This window comes from Saccopteryx leptura, chromosome 3 (assembly GCF_036850995.1).
Source record: "Saccopteryx leptura isolate mSacLep1 chromosome 3, mSacLep1_pri_phased_curated, whole genome shotgun sequence".
Taxonomy (NCBI): Eukaryota; Metazoa; Chordata; class Mammalia; order Chiroptera; family Emballonuridae; genus Saccopteryx; species Saccopteryx leptura.
This window is the reverse complement of record NC_089505.1, coordinates 108,539,784-108,557,052: the sequence shown is the minus strand read 5'-3', so window position 1 is coordinate 108,557,052 and position 17,269 is coordinate 108,539,784. Positions and strand designations below refer to the sequence as shown.

Here is a 17,269-nt window from a genome sequence, read left to right as displayed (position 1 = left end):
GAGACACAGACAGAGAGAGAGAGAGAGACAGAGAGAGGGACAGACAGGAAGGGAGAGAAATGAGAAGTATCTGTTCTTCGTTGCGGCTCCTTAGTTGTTTATTGATTGCTTTCTTATGTGTGCCTTGACTAGGGGGCTCCAGCCAAGTCAGTGAACCCTTACTCAAGCCAGCAACCATGGGATCTCATTTATGATTCCACACTCAAGCCAGTGACCCTGTGCTCAAGCCAAATGTAATTTTATAATAATAGAAAGTACTTAATTAAAAGGTTATGATAACCTTAATGATGGCACAAACTCCCATTGCAAAACTATGTAGCCAGTAAATGATAAGGATGTCATAAACCTGGGACATAATCACAGAACATTAAGTGAACAAAGAAAGGTTAACAAAATTTGGACATTAGGCTAACCTGTGGTGGTGCAGTAGATAAAGCATCAACCTGGAGCACTGAGGTCGCCAGTTCAAAACCCTGGGCTTGCCTGATCAAGGCACATATGGGAGTTGATGCTTCCTACTCCTCCCCCTTCTCTCTCTCTCTCTCTCTCCCTCTCTCTCTCTCCTCTCTAAAGTAAATAAATTTTAAAAAAAGAAATTTTTTTTATTTTAAAATAATAATAATAAATAAAATTTAGACATTGGGTTTGCAGCCACACACAAATTTACCTACAACCAAACAAAGACCAGAAGAGGGTGAGCATGAAAATGGAGGAAGAAAAAACAGTTTTGGGTGGTGGCTGATAGTTTATTTTTTCTCGATGTTTTATCTTCCTGTGATGTCACTCCATTACTTGGATGCTTGCTGATAAGCATTCTGAATATGGGAAGGAGAGGAAATGCAGCGGCAGGTGTTAGTCATTGACCCCAGGCTGTGCCCCCCCCCCCCCGTTTCCAGAATTCAGGTGGGACCCAGGGGAAAGCTGTCCAGAGAACAAAGCCTGGGATAGGGATGGGAACCCTGGGATCACAGACAGGGTCTGGAGAGCAGCTCAAACCTGCCTTTCTCTCCCCAGCTGTGTTCTGCGGAGACCCTGGTGTCCCGCCCCACGGGAGAAGAGAGGACCGAGGCTTCTCCTACAGGTCGTCCGTCTCCTTCTCCTGCCAGCCCCCTCTGGTGCTGGTGGGCTCTCCACGGAGGTTCTGCCAGTCCGATGGGACGTGGAGTGGTACCCAGCCCAGCTGCATAGGTGAGAGGTGATCTGGAGCAGAGTGTCCAGCTCTGGGCATCCCTCTTTGGGGCCCAAGATGATGACTTTGCCTTCCCTGTGCTCAGGGCTTTCATCTGCAAAAGGTGACAGGTCATCCTCTGAGCTTCTTAGAGCAGGATGCAAAGTGGCTGGAGTTTTGACGCTACCGCAATTGGTACAGTCCTCCAGGGGTGTGACTCGGGTGGAAATACCAAGAGGCAGGGGAATCAGGACACGGCTCCGCTTTCTTTCTCCATCTGTGTCTCAGTGTGAGCGGGGGCAACGAGCATTTTATTGACCACGCGATCTGTTTCTTTGTTTTGCGCTCCAGACCCGACGCTGACCATGTGTGCAGACCCTGGCATGCCGCAGTTTGGGGTCCAGAACAACTCCCAGGGCTACCAGGTAATGGATGAGGTCAGCCAAGATTGGGCCTTCTGGCCTCCTGTCCCTTCCTGTCACTGTCAGCCTCAGGGGGCCTGGGCACTTCCGTGGAGCAGCACTAGTGGGGGCCGAGACCTTGTGGAGCAGCACTAGTGGGGGCCGAGACCTTGTGGAGCAGCACTAGTGGGGGCCGAGACCTTGGAGGCTGGAGGAAGGAAGTGCTCCGTCCGTTTGAACTGAGCTGCACGGGAGCACCCCTCAGAAGCAGGAGGGAGGTCACCCCAGTCCGAGAAGCTGGTGCAAAACACAGACACGCGCAGCTTCACAAACTCTTCCTGGCAACTGTGTCGTCAGGCGGGGCATTTGTGGAAATACAGAAATGAGTGAGACAGATGGACCTTGTGTCCTCAAAGGGCCCGTACCCAACCCACAGACACAGGGCTCAGACAGGGCAGCGGGACTGAGCAGCTGCCACATGGGACACAGGCCCCTGCCCGGCGGGCTTGTCCCAGTAAGATGCAGGCTCCGTGGACACAGCTCAGAATGAGCTTCAGGAGAAGGAGGGCTCTGGACAGCCTGGGAGGGGCCCCTCTGAGCAGGAAACTGGAAAGCGGGGGGGAGGTTCATGACTAGTAACTAGAGTTCAAGATGTGCCCAGGGGAATATCAGGGACTAACCTGGAAATGACAGGTTGGGATCTAGCCAAGGGATGTGATTTATTTACTCAGTCTGTATTCATTCAACACATATCTACTGCCATGAACTATTCTAGATGCTAGGAATCCAGTGGGGACAAGACCAGCTAAGTGTCTGCTCTAAGGGACTCCCTGGCTGGTAATTAACAAGATAACTTGTGAGAGCTATAAGCACTGCACACAATGTCATACAAAGGGGCGTGAAAGAGTGGGTTCCTATGTTAGGAAGCATAGTGAGAGGGAAGAGCCCTCCTAAACTTGAACTGTGGGCTCCCGAACGAGGTGGGCCAGCCCTGTGCAGAGCTGGTGGGCGGAGCAGCCACTGTGCAGGAGCACCGAGATGCGAGGTTCTGAGCAGGTCAGAAGACCACAGAACCGGCCAGCCCATGAGTCAGAAGCAAGCGAGAGAGGTGGAGAGGAGCCAAAGGCTAGGCTAGGCTTGACAACAACGTGGCCCTGTCTTGTAAAGTTAAATATCCACACGTTCTAGGACTCAGAAGTCCCAACCCTAGAAACCAACCTCAGAGTCACTCTTGCACACGTTACCAAGAAATGGGACAAATAGTGGTCGAGTCACACAATGGCTTATTATACAGCAGTGAACATGAATGAACTGCAGCCCTCCCCAGTGCGGGTGAATCTTGGCAACACGATATTAAATGACAAAGGTAGTATGATATTATTTCAATCAGGATTAAAACCAAGAAAAACTTACATTGTTTAGAAATATATGTCCGAATATGTGGTGGAATTTTTTTTTTTTAACAAAGCAAGGAAATGAAAAGCACAAAATTCAAGGTAATGGTGCCACGGAGGGAGCTGAGGAGCGGGGCGGGGAAGGAGCAAGCACCCCTACACCTTGTTGAAAATGTTCTTCTAGCTCTTGAGTCGTGTAGTGGGCACAACCTCTAGTGTCCATTTTATTATTACAATTTATGTCCACATATGTTCCATGTATTCTTTTGTATGCAGCAAGTATCACATCATAATTTTTGAAGACAGAAAGTTGTAAGCCGCGTCATGCAAGGCCTTGAGGCCACGATAGCATTTTGGATTTTATTCTAAATGCCGTGGGACCCTATTTGAAGATGACACGGTCTGATCTGCCATTTGAACTGTCACTCAGGAAGCTGATGAGAGAATGGATCAGAGGGGGCTACGCATAGAGGCTGGACCATGGGACACTGCTGCAGTAGCTCAGGAGGAGCGTGGGATGGGCGAGGGCAGTGACAGTGGACGTGGGGAGACGTGAAGGGCTCAGAATGTGTTTCGTAGGTAGAATCAGGAGGACCAGCTGATGGATCAGACCAGAGGTTAAAGGAAAGAGGAATTGAGGGCGATGTGAGGTTTTTGATTTGCACAAGTGTGCGGATAAGCAGCCATTTGCTGACTGAGATGATGAAATACAAAAGACGGACAGGTCGGGCATGGAGGAGGGGAGTGGGAATTAAGAGTTTCCTGCTACATTAGAATCGGCTCCTGTAGGCGATAGAAACCCGTGAGTATCTTGAGCTGAGGAGTGCAGTCGAGTTGCACTTTAGGAAGCCAGTGGGCAGCATTGTGCTGCGTGGGTTGGACAGGGAGAGATGGAGCTGGTGGTTGCAGGACTGTCGAGCCCATGGGGAGGGGCTCGCGGAGGGCGAGGGTGGGGAAAACAGCTGAGCAGAGGACACGCGGGAGGGAAGGCAGCTCTTCCGCTCAGCAGAGATGACAAACACGGCGTCAGACTCTCTAGGGCAGTGGTCCCCAACCTTTTTGGGGCCATGGACCAGTTTAATGTCAGAAAATATTTTCACGGACCAGCCTTTAGGGTGGGACGAATAAATGTATCACGTGACCGAGACAAGCGTCAAGAGTGAGTCTTAGACGGATGTAACAGAGGGAATCTGGTCATTTTTTAAAAATAAAACATCGTTCAGACTTAAATATAAATAAAACAAAAATAATGTAAGTTATTTATTGTTTCTCTGCAAACCGGTACCAAATGGCCCACGGACTGGTACTGGTCCGTGGCCCGGGGGTTGGGGACCACTGCTCTAGGGGACACGTCTGTAAGGAAGATAGTCTCCCATCCTCATGGAACTCACAGTTCCATAGAAGAGACACACACATGTAATAATTCTATTTCGTGCAGTTCTTCACATTTTATCCAATGCTTCCACATCCGCCCTCACATTCGAGTGCCGCAGCATTCCAGCACGGTGTGGCGGGGCTGGCCCCCACTCCTCACGCAGGAGGACTAAGGTGTAGAGTCTCATGCAGCCTGTCACCCAGTGAGTAAACGCAAGAGCCAGAACTGAGATGAGGGTCTTCTGATTCAGCGCCAGGCACTCTCTCACACAGCAGAGTATGATGTGTCCCGTAAGAGCATGGCTCTGCGTGGGGTGTTGGGTGAGGCTGTGCTGAAGGGGAATAATATAAGCCACCTCAAAGCATAAATGAGATTTAACCAGGCAGAGACGCGGAAGAAGGGTGTGGCAGGCGGAGGCAATGGAAGGGGTGGGACCTGTGTCATGGGAAAGAAAGTAAGTGATCAAGTGACAGTTAGGAAGCGTGGCTGGATGGAAGGTGATGGTGGGATCTTTTGTCCTCGCCACAGGTTGGAAGCACAGTGCTCTTCCGCTGCCAAAAAGGTTATTTGCTTCAGGGGTCCACCACCAGGACCTGCCTGCCCAACCTGACCTGGAGCGGAACCCTGCCTGACTGTGTCCGTGAGTGCAGACGTCACCTGCATCCCAACACAATCCACTTGACAACACATTGTCTCCCCCTAGCTGGGCACCAGGACATGCCGTAATGGTCTGAATGACAGGGAGCTCCCATGTCTCACTGACACCATTATTGGTCTCTTTGTCATTGTCACTCCTTGGGGATTTGCAGAAAAGATTTTCACACAAAAGCCTTTCTGATCTTTGAGGGCAATTCTGAGGCCTTAGCAAAGTAAAACAGAACATCTTGCCAGTGGCAACAAAAACTAAACGCTACCAAAGCCAGCCTTCAAGATGGAAGAGTTCAGGCTTTTGACCATAATTACCCATCATCCCTCAGGATAAGTGCTGCAGGCTGCGGTTCCCCCGGGGCTGATGAGCCAGAATCCACATGATCCCCGTCTTGGCCATTCCCATAGACACCAGAGCTGGGATGTGGGAGGAGAGGTGGGGAGGAGATGCTAGACATGAGAGGGGCCCATGGGGGAAAGGAAAGAGATGTCCCTGCTAGGAATAGAATGTTCAAAAGACCTCTTGAAGACCCTGTTCTCTCCGGGTCTAATAATATTTTTCCTCTCCTCCAGCCCACCACTGCAAACAGCCAGAGACGCCAACCCATGCCAATGTCGGGGCCCTGGACTTGCCCTCCATGGGCTACACACTCATCTACTCCTGCCAGGAGGGCTTCTCCCTCAAGGGCGGCTCCGAGCACCGCACCTGCAAAGCAGACGGCAGCTGGACGGGCAAACCACCCATCTGCCTGGGTGAGTGTAGTGTGCCCTCGGGTGAGCCTCTCCAGGTGGGAGGCCAGAGGGGGCCGCTGAGCCTGAGAGGAGGCCGGCAAAAGGAATGAAAGGAAGAGGATTTCCAGGAGCTGGTCCCTGCTGCTCATTTTCTGAGCTACGGAGCCTCTAGTAGCTGAACCCAGGGCAGTCCCAATGGGCGCATGGTGAAGCCATCCCAAGTTGTCATCTGCTACCTTCTGCTGGAGCTCCAGCGCTCTCTCAGGATTACACTAGGTCATCCGACAGAGACCATCTCTTTGCTTCACTAAACTAGATTAACGCATTATGCATATTTATAACCTTGACGAAATAGCACCCACTCACAGATCCCTCACATTACCAAGAGGACAAAGACCTCCCTCCCCCTTTCCTGAATGTATTCATTCTCTATTTATTAAGAATTATCACTGTGCATGTCTGTGCTGGTAATGGAGAATTCGGAGGTAAAAAGACAGAAATCCTGCCCTAAAGGAGCTCACACTTAGCCACAGAAGACAGATTAGCAGATATAACAGTACTTTCGGGGACATAGAGACGGGCTGAATGCTGTGGGGATGCGGTAGAAGGGCACTAAATTCAGCCCTTAGGGGGAGGGGAGAAGTCAGGGAAGGCTTCCTAGAGAAGGTGGCCCGGATCCAGTCTTAAGAATCTGTCAAGGATAAATGGTCAGTGCAGTGCTGGAATAGCACGAAACTCCTTCTTACAGGTGATGAACTCGCCATACACCAATACACCAGGCATTATTCTAAGTACTTTGTGTGTACTAACTCATTTATTCCTCACAACCGTCCTATGAGGCAGGTTCCATTCTTATTCCCCGTGTAATTAATATATGAAGAAAGTGAGGCACAGATATGTTAAGTAACATGCCTGAGGTCACCAGCTGGTAAAGGGAAAGAACTGCGATTCATTCACTGAAGGTCTGGGTTCAGAACCCAAGCTCATAAGTACCTTGATGTTCTGCCTCTGAGAGAGGCTTCCAGTTCAGGGTCTTCATTAGAGCCAGGACTTAATAACTGTCTTCTTGTGTTTTCCTCATAGAAATTGTTGTAAATTTCTTTTATTTAGGGAAAATAATATTTTTCCATATAATGATAATAATACAAGGTTTTATTTTTAGAGTATACTTATTTAAGCTTTTCTTACAGTAAAATATCCATAACATAAAATTTGCCATTTTAACTATTACAAAGTGTATAATTCAGGGGCTAATTAAATACGTGCGCAATATTGTACAACCATCACCACTATCCATTTCCAGAATTTTTCATCATCCCAAGCAGAACTCCATTAAACAATCATTTTTCATTTCCCTAAAGTCCCTTATAACTTTTATTATACTTCTAGCTCTGTGAATTTGCCTATGCTGGGTACCTCACATGAGTGGAATCATCTAACATTTGTTCTTTTGTATCTGTATTATTTCACCCAGCCTAATATTTTCAAGGTTTACCCACGATATGACATGTGTCAGAATGTCATTCCTTGTTATGCCTGAACCGTACTGCTTTCATAGGTATACCACATTTTTTTTTTATCCATGTATCCACTATTGGACATTTAGGTGGTTTCCACTCTTTGGCTATTAGGAATAATGCTATGAACATAAATTTGCACATTTTATATGGACATATGTTTTTAATTCTCTTGGGTATATATCTAGGAGTAACAGGATAACTCTAGGTTTAACATTTTTAGACACTATCAAACAGTTTTTCAAACTGTCTGTACCATTTTACGTTTCCACCAGCAACGCACCAGGGTTCCTGTTTCTCTGTATCCTTGCCCAAACGTGTTATTGTCCATCTTCTGTACAGCCATCCTCAGTGGGTGTAGAATAGTATCTCACTGTGGTTTTCAGTTACGTTTCCCTAATGCTAAATGGTATTAAGCATCTTTTTTAATGTGTTTATTGACCATGTGTATATCTTCCTTGGAGAAATGTCTATTCATTTCACTCATATTTAAACTGGGCTATTTGTCTTTTTATTGACATTTTTCTTTTTAGATTCCACACATAAGTGACACCATATATAGTATTTATCTTTCTCTGCATAATGTTCTCCAGATTTATCCACACTGTGGCAAATGTCAGAAGTGTACCTTCATGAAGTCACTGTGGAAAATCTCTCTGCAGCTTTTTGTAGTTCCGAACAGAAACTGACCTCCGGGACTGGAAGGGTGTGCTAGAACTCTGTGGCTCCCCAAGGAGACAGTAGGGGAAGTCCATCCTGACTTGGTGACAAGGCAGATTTTTCTGTTGTTTCTCTGCAAAAGAGGAAAGACATTAACATTTATTGGCTCTGACTTTCATGTCCATAAGCTCATGTATCCTGCCCAGAACTGTGAGGGATGTTTCAGCAGCAGGAGACAGTAACTGAGTGGTGAACTGACTTAGTCAAGGTTGCACAATCATTCAGCCACGCGCTGGAGTCCAGACCTGGGCTGTCTGGCTCGGGCCCACAGCTGTGCCCTTGCCTTTGCTCGTGAGGATTTCTCAGGCTCAACATCCCCACTCCAAGGGCGGAGAACACCCCCCTGAAACCCTATCAGGGCTCAAGAAACTTACTTTTAATCAGTGCAAGGTCTTCCTTCAAGCATCTGGGAGAAAAGCAGAGTCCAGGACAGGGATTTGCAACCCAGGATCCTCAGTGAGGGGCATTCAGGGGATCTGTGGAGCAGGGTGGGAAATAGCATCTTTATTGTCCTTTACCTCTGACTGAAGTGGAGCATTTTAATTTGGAATGTGGACAAAATCCTGTAGTAGTGTTAGCAATGCTTGTGACATTGTCACCATTAAACATGGCAGATTTTCATATTATCTTACAGTTCTTACTCATATCATGAAATAGTGTTTATGTTCCTGACTAGTTCAAGATTATAGTAGTTACTAGACTCGCTGCTTGATCCTGTTATTTCATACAGTAATAAAAAACTATATGGCCTGACCAGGCAGTGGCACAGTGGGTAGAGTGTCAGCTTGGGACATTGAGGACCCAGGTTCAAGACTCCAAGGTCACTGACTTAAGCGAGGGCTCACCAGCTTGAGCACAGGGTCTTCAATTTGAGTGTGGGATTGTAGACATGACCCCATGGTCACTGGCTTGAGCCCAAAGGTCACTGGTGTAAAGCCCAAGGCTTCTGGCTTGAGCAAGGGGTCACTGACTTGGATGGAGCCCCTCAGTCAGGGCACGTATGAGAAGCAATCAATGAACAACTAAGGTGCCACAACTATGAGTTGATGCTTCTCATCTCTCTCCCTTCCTGTCTGTCTATACCTGTCTATCTCTCTCTGTCCCTCTCTTTCTCTCTTTAAAAAAAAAAAAAAAGAACTATATGTAATTATATCTTAATTCCTTGTTTAATATGACTATAATTGATATGGTGGAGTTCCTCTGTAACTCTTTATATTTTATCATTCTGAGAGGTTACCCATAGCATCACCAGACGATCAGAGCAGCCCACCTCCTGGTCTAAGAGGATAAATCCAAAGCAAGATCTCAAAGAGCCCACTGAACTAATGTCAAAGAGGTAGCCACTATTTTATCAACAGACTGCAGACCAGAGGCTGATCCTGTTTTCTCACATTCTCTCTCCCCAGCAGAGGTCCGGCCCAGTGGAAGACCCATCAACACTGCCCGTGAGCCACCACTCACCCAAGCCTCAGGTGTGTACGGATCAGATCTTTGGCCGAAGAAATGTGTTGGTTCCTTTGCCTCGTTACCCAGAAATGGGTTTCTGCACATGAGTTTCTGAGTATCCAATGGAGGGGTATGAAAACTATCAATAGGGCCAAACAGGTTTCCCCTTCCATCTCCCAACCCCAGGCCGACTTCAGGAGGAGGTAAGCCTGAAGGAAGCAAAAATCTCATGTCACCCAGGAGAAGGATCCAAGGTTTCCCAAAATCGTGTCCAGAGCTTTGGGCTCTGGAGCTGTTGATTACCAACCCCCACCCTCCACCCCAGGCCCAGCACCAGGCAGCGTGCGGTCGGTCATGCAGACACACTGACCGGGTCCTGGCCAGGGAGCCTTCTGGAAATGGTGACATTTTCAAAAAAGGTATTGAGTCTTTCAAAGTGTGACAACCAGAGCTGCACACAGAGCTCCAGGTCTGCCTGATCGACGGAAAGCTATCCTATACTAGCCTAGCCTGCTCTGAACCCTGTCATTGTATTAATACATGCATTGTGCAGGAAACAAGACTAGATTTGATGTCACAAACAGCTTTTCCATTTTGGTCACTGACCAACTGTGTCCTTGGGCAAATGAGCGTCACTTCTTAAGCTTCGGTTGACCTTTTGGTGAAATAGGGACTATAACTCTTGCCTTAGAGAATATTATAAGGATAAATAACAATTTTAGTACCTATGGCTCATTAGGTGTTTTTATTTGCCTGACATCGTGTGATAACAAGTTTGCAACCTTAGATCATTTATCCCCTGTAATAACTCTGATGAGATAGGTGGGATGGCCCCCATTTACAGAAGTACAGGTGTGGCCTACAGGTGAGGAAGTTGAGGCTCTTGCATTTGACCAAACCACTGAGAAGTTACAGCCAAGATGAGAGCCCAGACCTGTCTGATGTCATTAGCCCACGTCCCGTCTGCCACATGGTACTCACATACTGCTTTTCTCCCTCTTCTCTTTTTCCCTTCCTTCATCTTTTCAACCTCCTCCTTTCTTCTCTTCTTTCTCTTTCTCTCTCTGCTTTCTAGTTCCCTCTTTCTCTCCCTTTCTTATTTGTTTTCTCCTTTTTTCTTACCTACCTCCTCTCCCTTCCCCTCCATTCATTCACCCCGAGAGGCAAGAGGGCCACAGGAGGGCCGGAGCATGCCCCACCCTCCCCCGGGTTCAGGTTTGGGAGAACAGTCTCGGCCCGAACGGGGCAGGTGGCCTCAACTCTGCCAGCACACTTGAAACCCCTCTCGTATCCCTTTCTCCATTCCTCTAGTTCCTGGGGACGTCTTTGCCAAGAATTCCCTGTGGAAAGGGGCCTACGAGTACCAGGGGAAGAAGCAGCCGGCCATGCTCAGGGTGACTGGCTTCCAGGTTGTCGGCAGCAAGGTCAATGCCACCATGATCGACCACAGCGGCGTGGAGTTGCACTTGGCTGGTGAGGAGCAGGCCGCCTCTGCGAAAGCCAGGGGTGACTGAGGGTGGAGGGCGCACGCCCTTTGCGAGGATGAGTCTGCCGTCATTGCTTTATACTGTCGGGGGGGCTGGGGGGAGGCTCAGAGCCGGCTGGTGGGCAGGGTGAAGACGTGAACATTCGTCTTTGTTTATATGATAAACATGCCAGGCACCAAAAGGAAATGACCAGATGACAAACAGTAGTAACTTGAGCATACAAAGGACTCTGAGACATAAAGAGAAAAGAGACTCGTAGCCCTAAAACTGAACCAGACACAGGGGGCAGAGGACCCCAGAAGCCAAAGTACAGGTGGTCAGTAAACAAGAAAACGTGTTTTTCTTCAGTAATCACAAAAATCAAAGTAAATACCAAATGTAATTTTCTACTTTGCCCACTAAGATTTTATTTTTTAGGTTTTTTTGGGGGGGGCTATTTTTCTGAAGCTGGAAACAGGGAGGCAGTCAGACAGACTCCCGCATGCGCCTGACCGGGATCCACCCAGCATGCCCACCAGGGGGCGATGCTCTGCCCATCTGGGGCGTCCCTCTGTTGCACCCAGAGCCATTCTAGGGCCTGAGGCAGAGGCCATAGAGCCATCCTCAGTGCCCGGGCCAACTTTGCTCCAATGGAGCCTTGGCTGTGGGAGGAGAAGAGAGAGACAGAGAGGAAGGAGAGGGGGGGGTGGAGAAGCAGATGGGTGCTTCTCCTGTGTGCCCTGGCTGGGAATCGAACCCAGGACTCCTACACGCCAGGCCGATGCTCTACCACTGAGCCAACCGGCCAGGGCCGTAAGATTTTATTTTTTAAGTGATAAACTTTAGTGCAGGTCAAGCTCCACGGCAGGCCCTGAGACAGTGCTTGTCAAAGTATGTAGAAAGGAGTACTGTTCCAGAAAACAGCTTGGCAATGCACATCAAGATCCTTGAAAATGATTGGACCTATGAATTCAGAATTCATCGCATAAGAAATAGTTACAGATGGAGTCAAGCACTTATAAATATAGGACACTCACAGGGCTATTCATATTACATAAATGGAAATATCTAAAAATAAAGAAATGGGTATATTAATTATAGTATATCTGCTGGATAAAATATTGTGTCAATTTTAGAAGAACTACATCCACTATAATGCATTTCAAATGTGACTCCAGCTTTTAAAAGAAAAAAGAATTATATTTATAACACTAAAATGGTAACAGTGGCTATTTCTTGGTAGTGAGATCAAGAGTGATTTTTTTTCCTTCATGCATCTCTGCTGTTTTCAAAATTTACCCAACTTTCGATCCTTCTATAATCAGAAAACTAAATACCATAGGAAAAAAGTATTTACTGAATAGATAGATACATGACCGCACAAGTGAAGGAGTGCCCACACTAACACAAGCCCACACACATTCGCAGCCATTTGTCCATGCACGCACACACAAACACGAGCAAACGTTCCCATTCACTCTTCTGCTCTAGGTCAGAGGTCGGGAACCTTTTTGGCTGAGAGAGCCATGAATGCCACATATTTTAAAATGTAATTCCATGAGAGCCATACAATGACCCATGTATGTTACATATTATCCAATAAAAATTTGGTGTTGTCCCGGAGGACAGCTGTGATTGGCTCCAGCCACCCGCAACCATGAAAATGAGCGGTAGGAAATGAATGGATTGTAATACATGAGAATGTTTTCTATTTTTGACGTTATTTTTTTTTTATTAAAGATTTGTCTGCGAGCCAGATGCAGCCATCAAAAGAGCCACATCTGGCTCACAAGCCATAGGTTCCCGACCCGTCTTAGAGAGTCCTAAACATGTCCACAGACTCCCGGATACGTCACTCATGCATTCCTGCACGCACTGGATTGTAAGCACACCCACACATTAGCTGCTGCATTCACAGAGACAAAACCATACTTACTCTATTCCCACACGCACATGTGTAAACAGGGTCACAGTCACGGGCCAGTAATCCATTGTCTATTAATGCACGTGCACACTCTTGCATGCGCTCCCAGTCAGCCTACACATACTCCCCGGGAGCACTGCCCTTACCCACCTACAGTTAGTTGTGCACGGAAGGCTCATAGCAACACCCACACGTGAAATCCCACGCAGACGCTCACACCCACCAACCCACAAATTCAGATTTTGAAATTCTCCCCGATCTTTCAAGTATACGCTCTGCACTTTATTTCTTTTCTCAGGAATTTACAAGAAAGAAGATTTCCATCTCCTCCTCCAGGTTTACCAGATCACAGGGCCTGTGGAGATCTTTGTGAATAAGTTCAAAGATGATCACTGGGCTCTAGACGGACATGTAAGTTCAGCAGATCTCACTCTCATCTCACTGGGTCCCTAGACTCCCGTGCCCTCGGCCCACCCCGAGTCCCAGGGCGCTGGCAGGGAAGAGGAGGGGAGAAGAAGGTGGGAACTCCTGGGATCCACACGGAAACCTGGGAGGAGGTTTTCTGTAAGGCTGGAACTGGGAGCCGGGGAGTCCTCGCCGGCTAGTGAAGGGGGCAAAGGAAAGAATAAAGAGAGCCAGGAGGCTGGGAGTCCAGAGGGTCGGAACATCTGTGCGAGATGGAGTAGGTTCCAATGTTACAGCCAAAAGCGAGGAATTGGAGGTGTGTGAGTGAATGCAAGCAAGTTAAAGGCCATGGTGAGGTGGTGGGAGCTGGGAGCAGGGGGCAAGTCCCCAGTGACTACCTAGAACATCTACTCACATTTAAGGATGGGATTGTGCGTGATTCAGCACAGCTCGGGAGACCGCGAAATGGGGGAAGGGATACAACTTCCTTGCATTCCCTGCTGGGAAGGACTTGCTACATTGTAGGGCATCCTTGAGGTGGAAGTCCGGTCCCCAGGGCGGCTCCTCTGCCCATACCTTCCGATTTCACTGGTAGTGGAGTTGAGCCTGTCGCGTCCTGGGCTTCCCTGGGTCAGACTGCTGAAGCTAGAAGAAGGAGAGTGGAAAGGAGGGAGAGGTCATGGTGGCCGGAGTAGCAGAGAGCTGAGGAGTCAGGGTACGTCCTCCTGGACAAGACTAGCTGGTGGAGGACCGTGGCTTTAGCGACTTCACTTTATAAACACATAAAGAGAAGCCATGGCTTCTCCAGGGGCGGACACAGACAGTTCATGTCTTGGTATTCTTGGGTGTGTCCTGTGGACCCCCTTGGGTGTCCCAATCTTGACCGGCTTCAGTAATTCAAACGCTTGCTGGGACAACAGACCTCACCATGCTGGGAGGGTTGGCAGAGGTGAGAGGAACAAGGGTCTGAGCTGGGAGATGAAGCTGGGAGTGCCCGCAGGGGCCAGACAACAATGGAGCTCTGCAGGGCCTGGAGCAGCTGGAACAGCTGCCTAGGAGACAGCCAACCACAGAGCCCACTGCTGTGTCACCCCGAGCTTGTCTGGGGGGACAGGTGAAGAGTCAGCCTAGAGCACCATAGACAGAGGGCGCCAGCCTGGGGCGGGAGCGGAGTTGGGAGGCACACCGCAGCGCCAGCACCCTCAGGGCACGCCCTCAGCGGAGCCGCCCACGCAGCATGTCTGAGCGCGGGGCCTGTTCACGAGCCTCGTGGAGGCAAGTGGCAGAGGTTCAGAGTTATGTTCCCGATTACACCACCACCACCCCCCCCCCCCGCGAAAAAAAATTGTAGCTAACGGAACTGTGATGAACTCTTCAAACTATGTTAAATCTGCTATGTACCTTTTAATTAAGGTTTGGTCTGTTCCACGGTGCTCTAAAAGTCAGTTCTTCATGACAGTTACAATAGCTAACACCTACCTAGGGCCTGTTGAGCATTGTAAGTGCTTCGTCTATATTAACTCATTTAATCTTCACAGACACCCTAAGACATAAGTATTGTTATTGTTCCTGTTTGACAGATGAGACACTGAAGCACAGACAGGTTCAATGATTTGACAAGTGGGCAATAAAAATGTCTCCCTGCCTCGTACAAGCCGTCGGTGCCCCTGCCCCACCCCCAGCACTCAGTCATGCTCTGCCCGTGCCTGGGTGTGACAGTCACTGTCTGTGTGTCAGGGCGAGGGGCAGGAGGGTGAACCCGGTGGGCCGGTGACACGTAGCTATGAGTGTGTGTCTCCTGTGTCCTTCGTGCGTGTGCGTGCCTCCCACCTGACTCTGCTCCCACCGCCACAGGTCTCCTCAGAGTCTTCTGGAGGCACCTTCATCTACCAAGGCTCCGTCAAGGGCCATGGCTTTGGGCAGTTCGGCTTTCAGAGACTCGGTAACTAGCACTTGTCCCCTGGAAGCGTGAGCCCGTGGGTGTGGAGAAGAAACGTGTGTATTGGGGTGGAGGGTAGGGGATTGGAGACAATCAGTAGTCTAAGACAGGAGTTCTTCATCTTTTTTGGATTAGGGATGCCTTTGAGAGTCTGATAAACGTTATGGAAGAGTTCTCCAGAAATAAGCACAATATGTAACACATTCAGCCTTTGTCAGGTTCATGCTCAGCTTTTGAGCTGAGAGCCCTCAGCTTAAGGGGCACTAGGTCTCAAGCCCCCTGCAGTACTGTCTGGCCAGCCCTCGGGGCATTACCCAGACATCCCTAAGCACTAAGACGTGGGGTTCCCAGGGGTGCCTTTATCTGTGCTGTCCTTTCCTCACGCATGTCCCGGAGGTTGGTGTTGCAGTCCTCGTTGTACAGACAAGAAAACTGGGTGTCAAGGAGGCTGCCTTCCCTTGCTCTCCCTGTCACCTTCACCAAGCATGCTCCATGTCACCCATGTCCAGCATCCTCACTCTAGAGACTGGCTTTGACCCAGACCCTCTGGGGGCCCAGCCTCAGACTCTAATGGGGGGAGGGTTCTGGTTTCTTGGGAGTGGTACAAGGGGAGACAGGAGGCAGTCCTGGTGCTCCAGAGCCTGCTCTGTATCCCTGGTGCTGACGTCGCCTGTCGCCAGGGTCCCCTGCTGGCAGAGGCAGTCCCTTGCATGTTCTCAGAGCTCTTGACCTCCAGAAAGCTTCTCCTTGTCTTAAGTGGAAATTTGCTTCCCTGTTGTCCCCACTCCACCCTCCTCGTCCCCAAGAGCTCCTCTTAGCTCTGCTCTCTTGAGCTGTGTGGAGTAAGACTCCCATCCTCCTTGCAGCAGTCCTTCAAATACCTGACCCCTCAGCCTGAAACACTGCAGAGACCGCAGGAAGCCCCCGTTCTCATTCTGGCTTCCAGCTGACGCCCTGTCTCCTGAGAAGGACCCCCCCTCCCCCCTCAGTTAGGCGGGGGGCACTAAATGGACTATGTTGTCCAGCTGTGTTCTTCTGAGCACCCCCCCCCGTCTTGTTCAGGGGGCGCTGGAGAGGAAGGGAGGCCCTCCAGAGGCAGAAACTCCAGGGTGCTCTCTCCCACTTCCACCAGAGCAGGTCCCCGTGCATCCATTTCATATTTTGGCTTCCTTGTGAACTTCTCAAGGGCTGCATTCTTTTAAGATTTTATTCTGAGGCATAGTCTCAAGTCCACCTGCAGATTGGCTTCCCCAGGCCTGAACGCTGTTCTCTGCATACGATATAACCAGTACCCCTGGGCCCCTGCTCCCCGGGAAGGTCTGAGTGTGAGCGGAAGGCAGGTGGGTGGACTCTGGGCACCCAGGCCTCTCCCAGCTGAGCTGGATGGAGAGGGTAACATCCCAAGCCGCAGCCGCACTTCCCAATAGTGGCCGCTAGGGGACGCACGCTCAGACTGTGTCTCCGTGACCTGAGGTTTATGCTTTGGGACTTGCAGACCTCAGGCTGCTGGAGTCAGACCCCGAGTCCATCGGCCGCCACTTTGCTTCCAACAGCAGCTCGGTGGCAGCCGCAATCCTGGTGCCTTTCATCGCCCTCATCATTGCAGGCTTTGTGCTCTATCTCTACAAGCACAGGTACAGTGAAGGAACAAGGCGTGTGGGCGGGAGGATGACAAGACACACGCCAGACCCTATCCTGGACCCCAGCCCACCCCCTCCTCTCTACCTCCCTCTCCTTCTGCCCTACTTTGAACCCCTGAGTCTCTCCTCTTTTTATGTCCTGGTCACTCTCCTGTTCCCAGGAGAAGACCCAAAGTTCCGTACAATGGCTATGCTGGCCACGAGAACACAAATGTCCGGGCCACGTTCGAGAACCCCATGTACGACCGCAACATCCAGCCCACAGACATCATGGCCACCGAGGCGGAGTTCACCGTCAGCACAGTGTGTACAGCAGTATAGCCACCAGGCCTGCTGCCACGCGCGGCTACCGAGAGCCCTGTCTCCAGCCGCCGGTGAGAAGGGCGCGGGGGCGGGCACCCTTCAGCATCTATCCTAAACAAGTATTTAACGATAGAGGAGCAATTACTCCAGTGGGATCATTTTAACATGCCAGACTTGTGAGATTTTATCGT

General features: G+C 49.6%; 1 protein-coding gene across 1 annotated transcript in view; it reads left to right on the top strand.

Annotated features, from left to right (window-relative positions):
* The window catches only part of CSMD2 (CUB and Sushi multiple domains 2), a 597,382-nt gene extending 580,254 nt beyond the window's left edge, over positions 1–17,128 (top strand). Inside the window, exons 61-70 of the mRNA XM_066375796.1 lie at positions 1,015–1,188; positions 1,520–1,593; positions 4,867–4,978; positions 5,560–5,739; positions 9,365–9,427; positions 10,713–10,874; positions 13,090–13,202; positions 15,051–15,138; positions 16,631–16,769; positions 16,937–17,128. Coding sequence (XP_066231893.1) covers positions 1,015–1,188; positions 1,520–1,593; positions 4,867–4,978; positions 5,560–5,739; positions 9,365–9,427; positions 10,713–10,874; positions 13,090–13,202; positions 15,051–15,138; positions 16,631–16,769; positions 16,937–17,096 — 1,265 coding nt within the window. The 3' untranslated portion in view covers positions 17,097–17,128. The remainder of the gene's footprint in view (positions 1–1,014; positions 1,189–1,519; positions 1,594–4,866; positions 4,979–5,559; positions 5,740–9,364; positions 9,428–10,712; positions 10,875–13,089; positions 13,203–15,050; positions 15,139–16,630; positions 16,770–16,936) is intronic.
* Positions 17,129–17,269: the final 141 nt, after the last annotated feature.